Here is an 18053-nt window from a genome sequence, read left to right on the forward strand (position 1 = left end):
GCCTGTAGAACTGCGATTTTGACAACTCTGCGATTTTTCCGGCGTTTCTGTGCATAAGAAACTCCATGACTCGGGTATTAGAAGCGTGACGGAAAGAGAGAGTAGAACGTAAACTCATACGTTTTCGCGAGTCAACTCGCGATTCTGTCTACCTTGGTTGATATGTGTTAATGAAGGGTTGATTTATGTTAATGGTATTTAATTGGTATATGTTGATAATTATTGATGATTAAGGTTGCTGAATTGGTTAAAGGTAATGTGGATAATGGTTGTTAATGAAATAGGTTGATAAGGTATTAAAATGCAAGTTGTAAAGGTAAGGGACATGATGGGTGAAAATGAGGTTTTGTTGGAAATTGGTTAAAAACCAAAATTTGATGAACTTTGGACGTCCATAATTTACTCCTCAAATTCTGCAAGTAAAAGATGATTTTAAGAGCTTTTGATTGATATCAATTTTGTGAAAAACAGAACTTCGTAGAGAAAGTTATGGACGTTGCAAGTTTAGGGTATAAAGTTGTGTTGCAGGGTGGCAAAAACTGGTTGCAGTATGCTTCTGGACATTCTGCCCATTTTTTTCAAAAAACGCCCATCCACGCGTACGCGTGGCGTGGAATTTTGGCGACGCATGCGCGATAAGCATGCATACGCGTGTGTGTATATTCACGCGTACGCGTGGATGCTGCCTGCTGCAAAAACCGGTTTTGACTGTTTTTAAACCAAATTACCACTTCTAAACCTCCATTTTCTTCTCTTTAAGGCTTAAAGTATGGTTCTAGGTCCAGTAGATAAAAGAAGCTAGGAAAACAAGATAACTTGAGGGTGAAGAAAGTTGTAAATGGTGGTTTTTATGAAGAAAATAAGAATGTTAACGAAGTTTACCGCTAAGGCTTGATATTTGATGATGTATTGATGATAATTGCCATGACTTATGAATAATGATATCTGAGATATGAGTTTTTTTGGGTAAAAACCGTGGCTCACCACCACGTGTTCCAAGTTGAATCTCGATACTCTGTTGACTCTACGTCGTAAGGGTGACCGGGCACGTATAAATTCCCGGGTATGGATAGCCCCCATTGAGTGATTATATGATGATTGAATGTGAACTCTATGCATAGACTCTTGGGGATGCGCGACGGGGGACAGTCTAAGGTTTTCGGACTTGTCGGGTTGGCTGGATAACCGACAGATGGGCCTCATCAGCCATAGGACAGCGATGCATCATATGCATTTGTTTGTTTTGATTGCTATGCATTTCCTGGGCTTGCCTAATTGATATATATCTGACGATTGGATTTTTGACGATTTAGAATTTCACAAACGAAATCTCGTTGTAAAGTATAGTTTCTAAACCAATCACTAATCCTTTCATACAAAAAGTTGTTTGTCACAAGTACAAACCCCTAAAATTTATAAACCGAAGTATTTAAACCTCGGGTCGTTCTCCCTAGGACTTACAATGAAGTGTCTTGTTATTGGTTATGAGTTATTTTGGGGTTTTGGATAAGGAGCATGAAAAGTAAATGGCAATGAAAATAAACTAACAACTATAAAAGGCTCTTGGCAAGGTGTGAGAACTAGAAGTCCTATCCTAGTTATCCTTCTCAATTGTGATGAGAATTGTTCATTGCTACCACTTAGTTAACCCTCACTGATTGAAGGAAAGTCAAGTGGATGAATCGATTTGATTTCTCAAGTCCTAATCAACTCCTAAAGGAATGACTAGCTTTAGAGGTTTTCAAATCAATTAGCAATCTATCCAATTATCAATCAACAAGGGAATTAGATAACTCAAGTGTCACTAATTACTCTACCAAAGCCAAGAGATACAAAACCTATACTAAAATCCAACCAAGCATTTCATCAAACACTTGGAAGGCACAAAAGAAAAACATAGTAAATCAACAACAAGAATGAAATCTAACAACAATTATTGAGAAGAATAAACAACAACAATCAAGGAAATCACAATTATCATGAATTACCTCAAATTGCATTATTAAAAGAAAACCAAGGAACAACAATATATCCAAAACAAAATGAAGAATTACAATTATTAAAGCACACATCTAGAAAGAGGAAGAGGAGGAGATTAAGAATTGGTAAATGAAAAGTGAATCAAAGCATGAGTTTAAACCTAGATCTAAGAAGAGAGATTAACCTAAACCTAATCCTAATCCTAGAGAGAAGAGAGAGCTTCTCTCTCTAGAAACTAATTACAAAGATAAAACTAAACTAATTGGTAACTAACACCTAAAAGTGATCAATGATGATCCTCCCTTAATCCTTCATCCTTTTATTCCTTTCCTTTAGCAATTTGGCGCCAAAATGGGTTCAGAAAACCTCTCAAATCGCCAGGCACGTGTTGCATTAATGAGTTCATGTGCCATCATCGGCGCATGCGCGCATGGTACGCGTGCGCGTCCCTAGTCGATTCTGCAATGTGCGCGCGAGCGCCTTGTGCGCGTGCGCGTGCATGGCTGACTTTGCTTCTTTGACTTTTTTATGCTTCTCTCCACTTGTATGCTTCCTTCCTTGCTTCCTTTGATCCATGCCTAGTTTCAACCTGAGGTTACTAGCAAACACATCAAGGCATCGTATGGAATCAAATAGAAACTAGAATTCACCAAGACAAGGCTTAAAAAGCATGTTTTTTTACACTTAAGCACAATCATGGAAGAGATAACAAAACCATGCTAATTCTTAGGCTAAATGTGACAAAAGGTTATCAAAATGTTCTAAATTCAAGGCAAAACAAACCGTCAAATTGGGGTTTGTCAACCTCCCCACACTTAAGCCTTAGCATGTCCTCATGCTAAAATAAGAAGGAGCTAAGGGGTATGGCATTTATTGAATGCAACTAAACTATATGAGTCCTATCTAAATGCAACTATCTAAAGCAATTAGAAATGCTTAGTTCAAACAAATCAATTCCCAAGAGAGCATGTGTAAGTACAAGAGCTAAGTAATAAGGGCCAAGTTCAAACCACAATTGTATTGAATTGTTAAAAGGAGTTCAAACTTGCAAGAATATAGATGATGTGGGTGAACACATGTGATTGAACTTTTGAACCCTTACCGGATGTGTATCCGCTCTATTCACTCAAGTGTTTAAGGGTTAATTCACTCAATTCTCTTCTAATCATGTTTTCCAAGATTTGATTTTCTTCTAACAATCAACGTTTATTCAATGCATGCATACATTTATCATGAGGTCTTTCATTTAGGTTGTAATGGGGTTAGGGTCAAGGTAGGATCATTTATGGTCAAGTGGGCTAGGATTTGAGTCTTTGATTAGCATAGACTTTCCCACCTAACCTAATTAATGACCTATACAAATGCGAGCTATTCTAACTACCCATTCTTCACTTTTTTTCTTACATACTCATGCATTTTTTTCATTTCACAACACTTATGCATTGATTCCTTTTTATTGACTTCACTTTGGGGCATTTTGTCCCCTTTTTTTTCTCTTTTTCTTTCATTTTATTTTTTTTCTTTTCATCATTTTTTTTTCTTTATATATATATATATATATATATTTTTTTTTCTTTTTCTTCTTTCAAGCTAAATACAAGAACATCAATGCATAAGGTCTCTACATTTGATTAATACATGAGTATGTGCCCAATTCCTAAACATACAAGTGTATTGCCCCTTTCTATCCCGTCCAATGTTCCCAAGCCTCACCAACTTGAATAATACACACTCTCACTAGCCTAGGCTAATCAAAGATCCAAACAAGGACTTTTCATTGGTTTTCCGCCTTGGGCTTGTAATGAGCTAAAATAAGGATGAGTTGGTTAAGCATAGGCTCAAAATTGGCTAACAATGGAGAGTAAAAGGTTGGCTATTTGGGTAAGTGGCAAGTGAAATAATGGCCTCAATCATATAAATGCACAAACACAAGAAATAAACGGATATATAGAATCAAGCAAATTAAGGATCACAATCATGGAAAGAGAACAATTTCACACAAGAATGGAAAATAAGTGGTTATAAAATGTAACCACATCAATAGGCTCAAGTCTCACAAGCTTGTGTTCTCAATTCAATACATGCTTCACAAGGTATGAATTTCAAGCAAGTTTCAAAAATTTTCTTTCAATCAGTTGGGTTAATGCCCTATATTTAAACTTTCTTGAAAAACCTCAATGTTTGACTAAGCATTGTTGTGATTGAAAAATTCAAAAATTTTTCTTAGTTTACCCTTTTCTTTTTCACTCAAAACCAAATTCTTATGCAAAAAGGGGTGACTAAGTTTCACTTAAAACATGATTTCTAATCACAACCACAAACTAAAAGGAGAATATACAAAAGGAGATATGCAAAAATGTATAAAGAAAAATCAAACTAAAATATGGAATCTATCATCCAAAATATCTAAAAGTATCCAAAAGCATCAAAATATCTAAAATCCAAAATAAGCAATAAAAGTATCCAAAGCAAACTAGAAATGCATCAAAATATATACAAAAATGTGCAAAATGAGATAACTAGGCCGAAAAAGAGTTCACCGGTTCCCAAATAATGCTACCGGTGCCCTCCCCACACTTAAAACCAAGCATCGTCCTCGATGCTAAACCGGAGGATCAGTGGGAGGTACAACGATAGGCTCTGGCTCTGACTGTGGCTGTGGGACCGGCTGAGCAACAGGCTGAGGAACAGGCTCCTCCTGAGTCTGAGGTGGCTCTGTAGTGTCAGGGGCATCCTGCTGAACCGGTGCCTCCGCGTCCTCCTCCGGATGATCCTGCTCATCGGAGGCCGGAGAATCGGGAAGCGGAGGTAGCTCGGCGCCCAGAGAGATAAGGGCCTGGTCCATCCGATCCAAACAGCGTCTGACATGGTGTCGCTCGCACTCTAAGAACCGGAAGAGACGCTGGACCAGGAGATATGTAGGCTCAGGTGCTGCTGGAGGGTCTGTAGATGGTGGAGGAGCTGCGGCTGTAGAAGATGATGGGCCAGCTGCAGGGGCTGGTGGTGAAGGTGTCCCTATGGCAGCCCGAGCCCGAGAGCGGCGGCTAGCAGGTGGCTTCTCATGCACCCAAACACCCCAGGGGATAGTAATCTCCCTGTCATCTGCATCAGCTGGTGGTGGTCGCACATCATCATCTGACCACGGGACATCGGCCAGGGCTGCCATACTCGTGACCAAGGTAGGAAACGGGAGTAGGCCACGAATATGCGCCCGCCACATGCACTGTCGGATAAGTCTAGGGAAGGAGACATCCTTCCCTTCCATAACACACCCGATCAGCAGAAGCATCTCCATGGGGACCTCAGAAAAGTGGGTGGTAGGCAGGACGTAGTGGGCGAAGATCATTTGCCAAGTCTTGGCCTCCCTAGTCAAATGATTGAACAACATCCCCTTTGGCCTGGTGTTGCCCGCATCCATAACCCAAGAAGCCTCCGGTATCCCAATCACGCGCCGAAGCGCCTCATAATCAAAAGTCATGGTGTGGATGGCTATCTCAACTTGATGATGGGCACACTGGTCATGTGGAATGTGCCGGCAATGTAGTGCCTCTCCAATGGCGGCCTCGGTGAGCAGAATCTCTCTACCCCTCACCTGAACTGAATCCAAGGTCGGACGGAAGAAGTTGTAGTAGAATTCCTTCACCCAAGATATATTGATGTCACCCAAGTCCCGGTCAACAAAATCAATACCTAACTCAAGGATCCGACCGTTAATGCGCCGTCTCACATCATTAGGCAGGAGCAACTTCTTCTCAATATTCAGCTTCGTGGTTCGATATCTAGAGAACCGAAGCTCACAGTAGAGATTGGGGAATTTGCCAGGATTGGTAGAAGGCAACTGCTGATTCTCTTTATCCTCGTCCTGCAATGGATTCCGAGCATAATTCTTGTAGATGGAAGGAATGGAGGGGGTAGAGTGTTTTCTCTTTTTGGAGGCGGTGGCTACGGCTTTGCCTTTATCCGACATCCATGGTGGGGTGTCTCCCACCTAGCACTTTTAGTTTAAGTCCTTAAGTTGGACATTTTGAGATGCTTATTGTCATGGTGGCTTATGTTTGTATTCATCCTTGAATCTCCAAGGATCCTTGCTTCTCAATTGGTTGACAGAATTTCCAACCATATTCATCAAACTTGGGTAAAGTTCTACCCAAGATATGAGTCCCCATAGTTGGTCTTTACATAGCGAACCGGGATCCCATATCTTGTCTTCACACCCATCCGTTAATTGAGTTTCATGGTTCTGTCGGATGAGCGGTTGACATAAAGGTGATTGGCACATAGAATTCTCTTTACTCCACCAATGCTTTCTCCTAGATCCATATAAAGTAATTCTTGTCCCAACATCATCCCTATGCCTTGAAGCTTTGACCTCAATGAGCCTAATTCCTAACTTGCAACCACTACACAACTCATTCTTGCTTTTAATTCCACAAAGAGCTCTAAGTTGTCCATCCGTTTCAATCAAACCATATTCAAGTGAGAGATTAAAGCTCAGGGATAGAGATTTTACCCGCTTAAATGTCGTATTGGATGGTGACTTGGGAAGTGAGACTCCCCCACACTTAGACAATGTACGGTCTACTTCCTTGTGCTCTTCTTTGTGTATTTCCACCTCTTGACAAATTTCTTCAATTTCAACCTTTTCCTTTTTACTTGGCTTGGTGTTATCTTCAAGAACTTCATCTTGTTTAATGGGGGACGATTCAATTTTGGATAGAAATTCATTGATGAACGAGGTCATCTCTTGATCAACCTCTTCATATTCGTCAATTTCAATATACACCATGCCCTTCTCATCTTCCTTGGGAGGTTGTGCACACTCTTCTATAATTTCAACTCCATGTCCAATGGGTGAAGATTCCATTGTAGAGAGCAATTTATCTATGATTGAATCCATTTCTTGATAAACTTCTTCCAAGTCTCCATCGACGATATGCCTTGGAGATTGCGCACCCTCCTCAACATCAATATCAAGCTTCTTGGAAGAGTTCTCCATGATGCTACATTCCCTTGGACTTTCAACATCTCCTAAATCTTCAACCACTTCTTCCTTTTCTTCAATGATTATAGGTTCCTCTAGTTGCTCCAATACAAAATTTGACTCCTCTTTCTCCACCGAATTTTCCAATTTCACCTTCATACTTTGCTCTTCTTTTGACTTTTCACATGTGGTCACGGAAGTACCTTGAGTATTCAAGCATTGGTGGGCTAAAGTGTGCACCACCTTGGTCAAATTGGTCACAAATTCAAGTGTATCCCGCTTCATGGCTTCTTGTCCTTGGAGTAACAAAGTGAGAGGATCGTCTATTGGGGCTTGGGGTGAATAGGAAGGTTCATTATTTTGGAGAGAGGGTTCATAGTTGGAAGGTGGTTCTTCTTGGTAAGGGTATGGAGATGATGAGTATTGAGGTGGTTCTTGGGAGTAATCTTGATATGGTTGTGGTGATTCTAGAGGTTCTTGCTCATAATGGTCAGAAAAATATGGTATGGATGATTGGTTATATGATGGATATGGATCATAGGGTGGTGCTTGGTGGTGAAAGGCTTGTGAGAATGGTTGAGGTTCATGTTGAGGGTGAGAGTCATAGGCATATGGTGGCGGTGCTTGGAAGTCACAAAGTGATTCACCATAGCCATTGGATTGACATGCATTAGGATGAGAATTATACCTATAAGTGTCCGGAGGTTGATGCCAATAGGAGTGATCAATTCCTTGAGGCTCCTCCCATCTTGGAGTGTTCCATCCTTGGTACATGTTAGCATTGAAGTTCACATTCCCTACAACACAATTAGAGCCAAACTCATAGCCAAAGTGAGAATTCATTATGGAAAAACAAAATAAAACTAACAAAATCTAGTAAACAAGCAAAAGACAAACTATTTACACTATTCACATATGTACAATAACCAATAACATAACACCATTGCAGATCCCCGGCAACGGCGCCATTTTGACGATTGGATTTTTGACGGTTTAGAATTTCAAAAATGAAATCTCGTTGTAAAGTATAGTTTCTAAACCAATCACTAATCCTTTCATACAAAAAGTTGTTTGTCACAAGTACAAACCCCTAAAATTTATAAACCGAAGTATTTAAACCTCGGGTCGTTCTCCCTAGGACTTACAATGAAGTGTCTTGTTATTGGTTATGAGTTATTTTGGGGTTTTGGATAAGGAGCATGAAAAGTAAATGGCAATGAAAATAAACTAACAACTATAAAAGGCTCTTGGCAAGGTGTGAGAACTAGAAGTCCTATCCTAGTTATCCTTCTCAATTGTGATGAGAATTGTTCATTGCTACCACTTAGTTAACCCTCACTGATTGAAGGAAAGTCAAGTGGATGAATCGATTTGATTTCTCAAGTCCTAATCAACTCCTAAAGGAATGACTAGCTTTAGAGGTTTTCAAATCAATTAGCAATCTATCCAATTATCAATCAACAAGGGAATTAGATAACTCAAGTGTCACTAATTACTCTACCAAAGCCAAGAGATACAAAACCTATACTAAAATCCAACCAAGCATTTCATCAAACACTTGGAAGGCACAAAAGAAAAACATAGTAAATCAACAACAAGAATGAAATCTAACAACAATTATTGAGAGGAATTAACAACAACAATCAAGGAAATCACAATTATCATGAATTACCTCAAATTGCATTATTAAAAGAAAACCAAGGAACAACAATATATCCAAAACAAAATGAAGAATTACAATTATTAAAGCACACATCTAGAAAGAGGAAGAGGAGGAGATTAAGAATTGGTAAATGAAAAGTGAATCAAAGCATGAGTTTAAACCTAGATCTAAGAAGAGAGATTAACCTAAACCTAATCCTAATCCTAGAGAGAAGAGAGAGCTTCTCTCTCTAGAAACTAATTACAAAGATAAAACTAAACTAATTGGTAACTAACACCTAAAAGTGATCAATGATGATCCTCCCTTAATCCTTCATCCTTTTATTCCTTTCCCTTAGCAATTTGGCGCCAAAATGGGTTCAGAAAACCTCTCAAATCGCCAGGCACGTGTTGCATTAATGAGGTCATGTGCCATCATCGGCGCGTGCGCGCATGGTACGCGTGCGCGTCCCTGGTCGATTCTGCAATGTGCGCGCGAGCGCCTTGTGCGCGTGCGCGTGCATGGCTGACTTTGCTTCTTTGACTTTTTTATGCTTCTCTCCACTTGTATGCTTCCTTCCTTGCTTCCTTCCTTGCTTCCTTTGATCCATGCCTAGTTTCAACCTGAGGTTACTAGCAAACACATCAAGGCATCGTATGGAATCAAACAGAAACTAGAATTCACCAAGACAAGGCTTAAAAAGCATGTTTTTTTACACTTAAGCACAATCATGGAAGAGATAACAAAACCATGCTAATTCTTAGGCTAAATGTGACAAAAGGTTATCAAAATGTTCTAAATTCAAGGCAAAACAAACCGTCAAATTGGGGTTTGTCAATATCACCTGCTACTTGTTATACTTGCTACTTGCACTATCTGCTCATTACTTGTGCGTGAACTTGTTTGGTTGCTTGTTTCTGTTGCATTATAAATGATGGAGGAATGGAGGAAATGGAGAAACAGTTGGGTGTCAGGTTAGGATTGAAATTGAGTAAGTTAGGTAGATTTAGAACACATATCCCTGTTTATGGCTTCTGTTTAGTAATTAAGTTGGATAACTGAATAACGGAGTTCTAGGATTGCCTATGGCATTCTCAGGACCTTATTTATTATATGCGTGACACTTTTACCATGCTAAGAACCTCCGGTTCTCATTCCATATTGCATTGTTGTTTTTCAGATGCAGGTCGAGAGGCTCCTCGCTAGGCGTCTGGATCCTGGGAAGCAAAGTAGTCCTAGGGTGTATTTTGGTTTTCTGTTTGTATATATGTATATATGTATTTAGCTTACTCTCCAAGTAACTTATGTATGCGGCTCCTCTTAGAGGTTGAGGGAGAGATAGGAGTTTTTCTTTGGTATTTTGGTGTATTTTGGGGATACTTATGTATGTTTATATGTATATGTATATATATATCCTCTGGCCAGCCTTAGCTTCGCGGGCTGAGTCAGGAGCTAGTTATGCTGTTTCCTTGACTTTCCTTTATGTTTTTGCTTATCTTTATCATGTTCCTATTAGGTATCTTAGCACGCAAGTAATCATTTCTGTTGAGCATTGCGCTTTTCATTTTGCGATTTTTGTTTACCGTTTTGTCTCAAGGCTCCTAGTATATTACCCTCTTCTCTATTATGTATTTATTTTGTTGTTTAGAGGTCCATAACACCACACTACCTCTGTTCTACGACTTAAGCGTAAAATTCTGTGTAGTAGGGTGTTACATTTCTTGCATATACCATTTAATTTTTGGGGACAATGACTGTTAAAATCGTCATAATTAACAAAAAAAAATTACCGTTTTAATTAAAGTTTTTTGTAGTAAAACATTTTTGTAATGAACATAGTATCAGTGACGAATTCAGAAAATTTTGACAGTTGGGCAAAATATACATAGTATAATAATAATTTTTTATTATTGTATTATGATATTGTAAAATATGATTACTCTTTAAATTATCTAACCAACAAATTAAAAAACTAAAACAATAAATCAAAATAATAACAAATAATTTATAATTCCATCCTTCTTGGTTTCATATTTTAAAAAGATTGAATAATATTTTTATTTTTAATACAATCAAATATCTCTTTTTTAATATATGTCACAAAACAATCATTTAAAAAGGTGAAGAATAAAAGAACAATATCCGAAATTCCTAATTCAAAATAAGTCGATACACACAATCAACAAGTCACTTAAATTAATTTTTAACAACAATATAGAGTGAAGAACAGAAGAATAATATCCTAAATTTCCAATTCAAAATAAGTCAATACAAAGTTACACAAACAATTAACAAACAAAACAATGAAAGTATCAAGTATGATACCAATTTAGCAAGACTCTAAACAAATTACTAAATCTAAGAAATGAAACAAGAAGGTCACAGATCAATGAATGTACCAAAATTGCAAGACTTCAGGAGGCAGCAACAAGCAGCAATGTGGTGCCCAGCAGGCAATAAGAACAACCAAACTTACTCAAGAGGCTGAAGAGTCGAAGAGGTGCGATGCGGACAACGCCTGAAGTAACAGGAAATTGGAGATGACGGAGTGACGAGAGACGAAGTGGCGTGATACAAAGTTGGAGTGGTGAGATACATCGGCAAAGAGGAACGCAGTGTTAGGAAATTATTTTAATTTCCTATTTTGTTTGTGGGCAATACATATTATTAATTATAATCACAAATTATGCTATTTCAAATTAAATGACTTATATAATGGTGATCTCATTTATTGTTATAAATGCTAAATTGAATAAGTCGTTATTACTTTTGATTTGGAATTAAATGAGAATAAAATTGGATATTATCTTTTGTTCCTTAGATAATTATCTTTTGGATTTTAGATATATTATCTTTTGGACTTTAGATACTATTTTATTTGGGTTTTAGGGTTTAATGGGTGCCATGCTCAAATATAAATAGGCCTTCAGGGTTTCGGTCCCCAATATACCAAAAGTCGCCTTTGTTGCTATTTCCCCATCAAAAGAGTTGCAATTCAGCCGCCTAGGAATACAGAAGGCTTTGGTTGAGGAAGATCGAAAGAACCACAAGATTGAGACAATCCTTCTATCAATATCTGATCTCTAATTCCTGATTTCTATGAGTAAAGGAGCGCTTCCGCATTATGATATATTTTGGTGATTCAATATGGATGATCTGGGTTATTGAAATTAATTTATTCCAACAAGAGGCGTTTGTGCCATAATGATGCCGAATTCTCATTTAGTTTTCGTGTTGTTACCTGTTTGCAGTATTTCATTATTATAGGAATTTAGGTCAAGCGTATATAGATTATCCACCAAATGACCAGAGCAAATATTATTCGAATTATAAAAGAGACTGACTTTATTATCTCCGAATGAACAAAAATAACCTGATTTGTCCAAACGAGAAACAGAAATCAAATTCCGTCTAAATGACGGTACATAAAATGTCTCTAATAAATCTAAGTAAAATCCACTCGTGGAACATAATCTAAAGGTTCCTATAGCTTCGACTGCAACTATACTGCCGTTTGCCACATAGATATATCTTTCAGCATCACTTGGCGGTCGGCTCCACAGGCAACCCTGCATAGTAACACTTACATGAGTATTAGCAGCAGAATCTATCCACCAAGTATCAATAGGTGCATAACTTAAACTAGCCTCAGAACAAATGAAAGTAAGAATTATACCCTTCTTTACACACCAGGTAGCATATTTGATACAATCCTTCTTCATGTGTCCCACCTTCTTACAGAAAAAATAAGTTGAAACTTGATCCTATTTTTTATCCTTTTTCTACTGAGAAGGCACATCCGCAGTAGTATCACGCTTTCTTTTATATTGAGAAGATGAAGCCATGTGAGCACTTTCAGTCTTATCTTGCTGTAGCCTTTCTTCTTCTTGCACACAGTGAGATATAAGCTCATTTAAAGACCAAGTGTCCTTCAGAGTGTTATAACTCACTTTGAATTGCCCAAAGTGTGCAGGAAGGGAAATCAAAATGAAATGCACGAGTAAATCTTCAGACAACTCTAACTTTAGTGCTTTCAATTTTGAAGCAAGATGAGACATTTCCATAATGTACTCCGTTATGTTCCCTTTACCTTTATACCTCATGGAGACAAGTTTGCTCAAAAGACTACTTGCCTCCGCCTTTTCATTCTTAGTAAAGAATTTTTCAACATCCTTTAAGAACTGTTTGGCATCTTTATCCTCAGTAATTGAGCCCCGAAACGCTTCAGGAATTGAGCGTTTCATGATCATAATGCTCATTCGATTGGATCTCTCCCGCTTCTCTATTTTAACCTCATTAAGGCTTTTCGGAGTGGAAGTAGGTTTCTCCTCTCGAAGAGCTATATCTAGATCGATACAACCGAGGACAATCTCCACGGTATCCTTCCAAACTTTAAAGTTTGTACCATTCAACATAAGAATACTGCTAATTTGCGCAGAAACATTGATAGCTAAAACCATAGTTTCTGGATTAGAACAAAAAGAGCATGCAGTAAATATTAGTTAAATAAAAAAAAATCCATATTGAGATATGTAGAACATTAATTTTCAATCTTTGGATAGAAAAATTAACTGTAAGTGATACTCTCATTGTAGTAATCAAATATTGTCAAAATTCCTGTCACACATTAAGCCTTTCTTTAGACCGACTTAATGCACACATGGAAACTTAAACTTTGCAACCTATTTATTACCGCATATATTTTCTATTAATTGGTCAAACAATAATCTTTCTTTGGGCCAATTATTGACCGCATAATTAATAAAAAATAAACAAAAGTGTGTAATACTTATTATTTGGCCAAACAATAAACTTTCTTTGGGCCGATTATTGTCCACATAAATAATAAGCATTACTTTATTCTTTATTTGTTACCCAAACATGTATTTACCATCAATATGGGTATGTAATTCGGCCAAATATAGACCTTTCTTTTGGCTGATCAATATTTGCATGAATTACATATCACTATATTCCTAATGTTTTGAATGAATCAATTTTCACAAAAGAGACTACTTTAGCAGCATAATGTTTAATCAATTTATTCCAAAATCAAATCCAGGTTAGTGGGTATAATAATCCTTATATTCTAAGAGGATAATCCATTAATTTTATATTAAATTAAAGGTATACACATAATTAAAAAAAAATGAGACAATTTTAATTTAATAATATTCCATCAATATTTATTTATCAAAATAATTTTTATGAGCATCATCTCAAAAGAAAAAGAAATAACCGAACACAGAACATATCCATCACAAATACACAGCACTCCGAATTTACATACATAATAGTACGAGTATATATATATATATATATATATATATATATATATATATATATATATATATATATATATACATATACTACGAGATCACCCCAAGGACGCTTTCGATATCCAGGGGTCGCGGACCGACCATAGAACCCTGTTCAAAAAGCGGAACGCATTAGCTATCCGCTCTCAGGTTGGGCAGTAAGGGTCGGAGAAGGGCAATCACTCATTCTTAAAACCAGCATTCTTAAATCTATCTCTCCGACGAACTAGGACACGAGTAGAGGCTATCAATATGCTTTCGCAATAAGAAAATTGGTGTATACGAATAATTCTAAAAAGTGAAATAAAAAAATAAAATAGAAGAAAATATACAAAAAAAAGGTATAGGTCGAACTTATTAGCTACCATAGTCTATATATATATATATATATATATATATGCAGCACAAAAAATTTCAAATGTATACGACGTACGCATATACATATATTAATTCAAAAGGAATCATAAACTGAATATTTTGATGGCTAAATTATGGATGACTCTGATATCACTTGTTGGAATAAATTAATTTCAATAATTCAGATCATTCATATTAAATCACCAAAATATATCATAATGCGAAAGCGTAACTTTACTCATAGAAATCAGGAATTAGAGATCAGAGATTGATGGAATAATTGTCTCAATCTTGTGGTTCTTTCGATCTTCCTCAACCAAAATCTTCTGTATTTCTAAGTGGCTGAATTGCAACTCTTTTGATAAAGAAAGAGCAACAAAGGCGACTTTTGGTATATTGGAGACCGAAACCTGAAGACCTATTTATATTTGAACATGGCACCCATTAAACCCTAAATCCCAAATAAAATAGTATCTAAAGTCTAAAAGATAATATATCTAAAATTCAAAAGATAATTATCTAAGGAACAAAAGATAATATCCGGTTTTATTCACATTTAATTTCAAATCAAAAGTAATAATGACTTATTCAATTTAGCATTTATAACAATAAATGAGATCACCATTGTATAAGTCATTTAATTTGAAATAACATAATTTGTGATTATAATTAATATATGTATTACTCACAAACAAATTAGGAAATTAAAATAATTTTCTAACACGCAGAAGTGCAAAACGGGAACGGGAGTGGAGGCGTGGAGCAGCGATGCAAGGAGAAATATCGAACAGCAGCGACGCAGGTGTTGAAGAAGCTTGACGGGGAGAACGCCAGAACGTGGCAGTGTCGAGTAACATTAGCGACAGTGAAGCTGGCGAGAGTGGCGGCAGTAAGTCTGGAGGCTTGGAGTGGGGCAGAGCTGCAGAGAAAGAAAATTGAAGAAAAGAAAAAAAGGGTTAGAAATTTGAGGATGGGTCAAAATTAGATTTGTAGCGGGGGCAACTAACTTTTATTATTGAAAGTTATTAAGTAATATTTAAAATTTCACTAGAACACTTGTCCCACTTTTATATGAGTTAATCCGTCCCTGCTTAGTATTGATCACAAATTAGAGCATTGATGTACATTTGAAATCAACATTTTAAATGGCTTCTGAATCAAATAATAGGAGGAGAATGCTTTGCATATGAATTTTTTTATTGGTCTTATATTAAAATACTTTTTTTAGGTCAATAAAGATCAAGTTTTAGATCTTTAGATTATAGAAATTTTGATACCATATTATCAAATTACTTCTACTAAAAAATTAAACTGATAAAAAAATATAAATATTTATATCTCTGACATTTTCATTTCACAACATTATTTTCAAAAAACAATAATAGGATCATTTAAATTCTAAGACTAATTAAAGCATATAACAATAATAAAGTAAAGATTGTAATTAAAATCAATATACATCCCAAATGGATGGTTTAAATCACTTTTTGGCCGGTCTTTCTCTAATTCTTTAATTGTTTAAGTATTTTTTCATTTTATATTTCAAAATGAACAAGCTTATAACAAAGCATAACTTCTAGCTATGGCAAATAAAAAAACTTTTGATATAATTAATATAACAAAAACTGTATGAGGTCAATAGTTTTTAGTAATCTTGGCCATCATTTGACTAGTAAAATTATCCTCAACAAATAAATTTTACTAATTAATTTGTATAAATTATAGAAAATATGAGTACAAAATGTATCGATTCTTATATACAAATACCTGCAAATATGAGTCTAAACTAATGATGGCCAAATATTAGTCTAAAATATTATAGTATCACAATTATTACTCCATTTATTGGGCAACCATTTCGTCAATACATTCATCCTTTATAAAAATGTGATTAGAGAAGGAAGTTAGAGAGAAGGTGAAAGCAAAGATTGAAGGGGGAGGGGTGATGTTCATCTATTGATCTGAGATGGAGCTAGAATCCTCAACCTCTAACAACACGGTGGAGTTTTCTTATATACACATGTGTAAAGGGTTGAGTCTAACTAATTGAAGCTTTTAGAGATTAGGCTAAAAATGTGTAACCAACTTTCTACTCTACTATATTTATAATTTTTATATCAGTAACATTCTCCCTTAAGCTGCATTTTAAGATAAAATGACAACTTACTAAGCAAGTCCTATCACGTGACTGTTATGCCTATTGCCTAATTAGGATAGTTGCTAAATTAAAGGTGATTAGTGGCAATGTAACCTACTTAGTTATAGCTTGTACATATATATATTGGTACTATTTGTTTTCAAAATAAACAAGAAGGTTCGCCGTTCAACATTTGTATGCCCCTGTTTCTTTCTTCTTGGTAACCTTTCATTCTTTTTCATTCATTGTTGATGTGCTCTCAAAGCTTCAGTGCTTTATCCTGGTACGGTGAGCTTTTCTGCCCTTCTCTTTTCCTTCCTTTTCACAACTCTCCAACAGAAATTGCTGGAAGTGCATCGCCTCCCTTTTCTACAATTGTGCAAGACAATGACTCCGATCAACAAATAAGCGAAGGAAAGATTTCGATTTGTTCAATTTGTGGTAACTCCATGGTAGACTCTGTTCCCAGCGATGGTGCTTCTCCAGGGTTCGATGTTCACACTCTATCTCATCTCCTCAATCAACTCATGCACTTGCAGTCGCACTTGAATCGTAAAAGTGTGAATCCTCTTTCTGATCCCTCAAGTGTATTCTTTCTTCATCCAAGCGAAAATCCTGGGGTTTCAATTATTTATGTGAAATTGGATACCAAGAACTATAATGAATGGTCCAGAGCGATGTTAATTGCGATAAAATCTAAGAATAAGCTTGGCTTTGTGGATGGCACATTACCAAAACCTAGTGTAGATGATCCTAATTTTTTAGCTTGGGACAAGTGTAATACCTTTGTTGTGGCATGGATTCTTCAATCCTTGAGTAATGAAATTTCAAGAAGTGTCATTTGGAATGATATAGCTGTGGATATCTAGAATGATTTGAGGCATCGCTACTATCAAGGTGATATCTTTAAGATTGCAGAATTGGAAGAAAAATTGTTCTCTTTGAAGCAGGGGGATTCAAGCATCACTGCTTACTTTACAAAATTGAAGGCTATTTGGGAAGATATTGAAAATTTTAAGTCTATTCCTCTTTGTGTAGCATGTGATTCCACGTATGTTTGTGGGTTGGAAAAGCTTCGAATTCAGAAAAAGGAGACTTATACTGTTCGATTCCTTAGGAGACTAAATGAGCAATACCACAATGTTTGTTCTCAAGTCATGCTTGCTAAACCTCTTCCAGATGTTAATGAAGTCTTTTCTTTGCTCACACAACAAGAGAGACATTTGAATTTGACTGACGAAAATGTACATGATCCACAAATCGTGCTCACTGCTGCAAATTTTGATAGCTTCGTTAATCGTGACGGTAATTCAAGATTCAATTCTCGTGGTAGGGGTGGGTCTGGAAGAAGCAATAGAGGGAGGGGTTGAGGTAGTTTTGGTAGAGGCTACCCTAAAATCTGCTCATTTTGCAATAAGGCTGGCACTTGGTAGATGTTTGCTACCAAAAACACGGGTTCCTTCCCCATATGAAGCAGCAGCATAGAAGCGCTAGCATCAACATGGCCGCAGAAAAGAAATGTGATGACAAGAGCAGTTCAAACTCAACTCAACTGGCAGATCCAACTAGCTCTACAGTGACATCGTCTCTTGAACAAAGGCAACTCCTTATGTCTATCCTCCAACAAGAAGACACTCA

General features: G+C 36.7%; 1 protein-coding gene across 1 annotated transcript; it reads left to right on the plus strand.

The window, feature by feature from the left end:
- Window positions 1-16864: 16864 nt before the first annotated feature.
- LOC112735398 (uncharacterized) lies at window positions 16865-17785 on the plus strand. Its single transcript, XM_025784936.1, has 2 exons — window positions 16865-17158; window positions 17285-17785. Exons 1-2 carry the CDS (start codon window positions 16865-16867, stop codon window positions 17783-17785), a joined length of 795 nt encoding a protein of 264 aa, XP_025640721.1.
- Window positions 17786-18053: the final 268 nt, after the last annotated feature.

The sequence above is a fragment of the Arachis hypogaea genome, chromosome 13 (assembly GCF_003086295.3).
Source record: "Arachis hypogaea cultivar Tifrunner chromosome 13, arahy.Tifrunner.gnm2.J5K5, whole genome shotgun sequence".
NCBI classification, from domain to species: domain Eukaryota; kingdom Viridiplantae; phylum Streptophyta; class Magnoliopsida; order Fabales; family Fabaceae; genus Arachis; species Arachis hypogaea.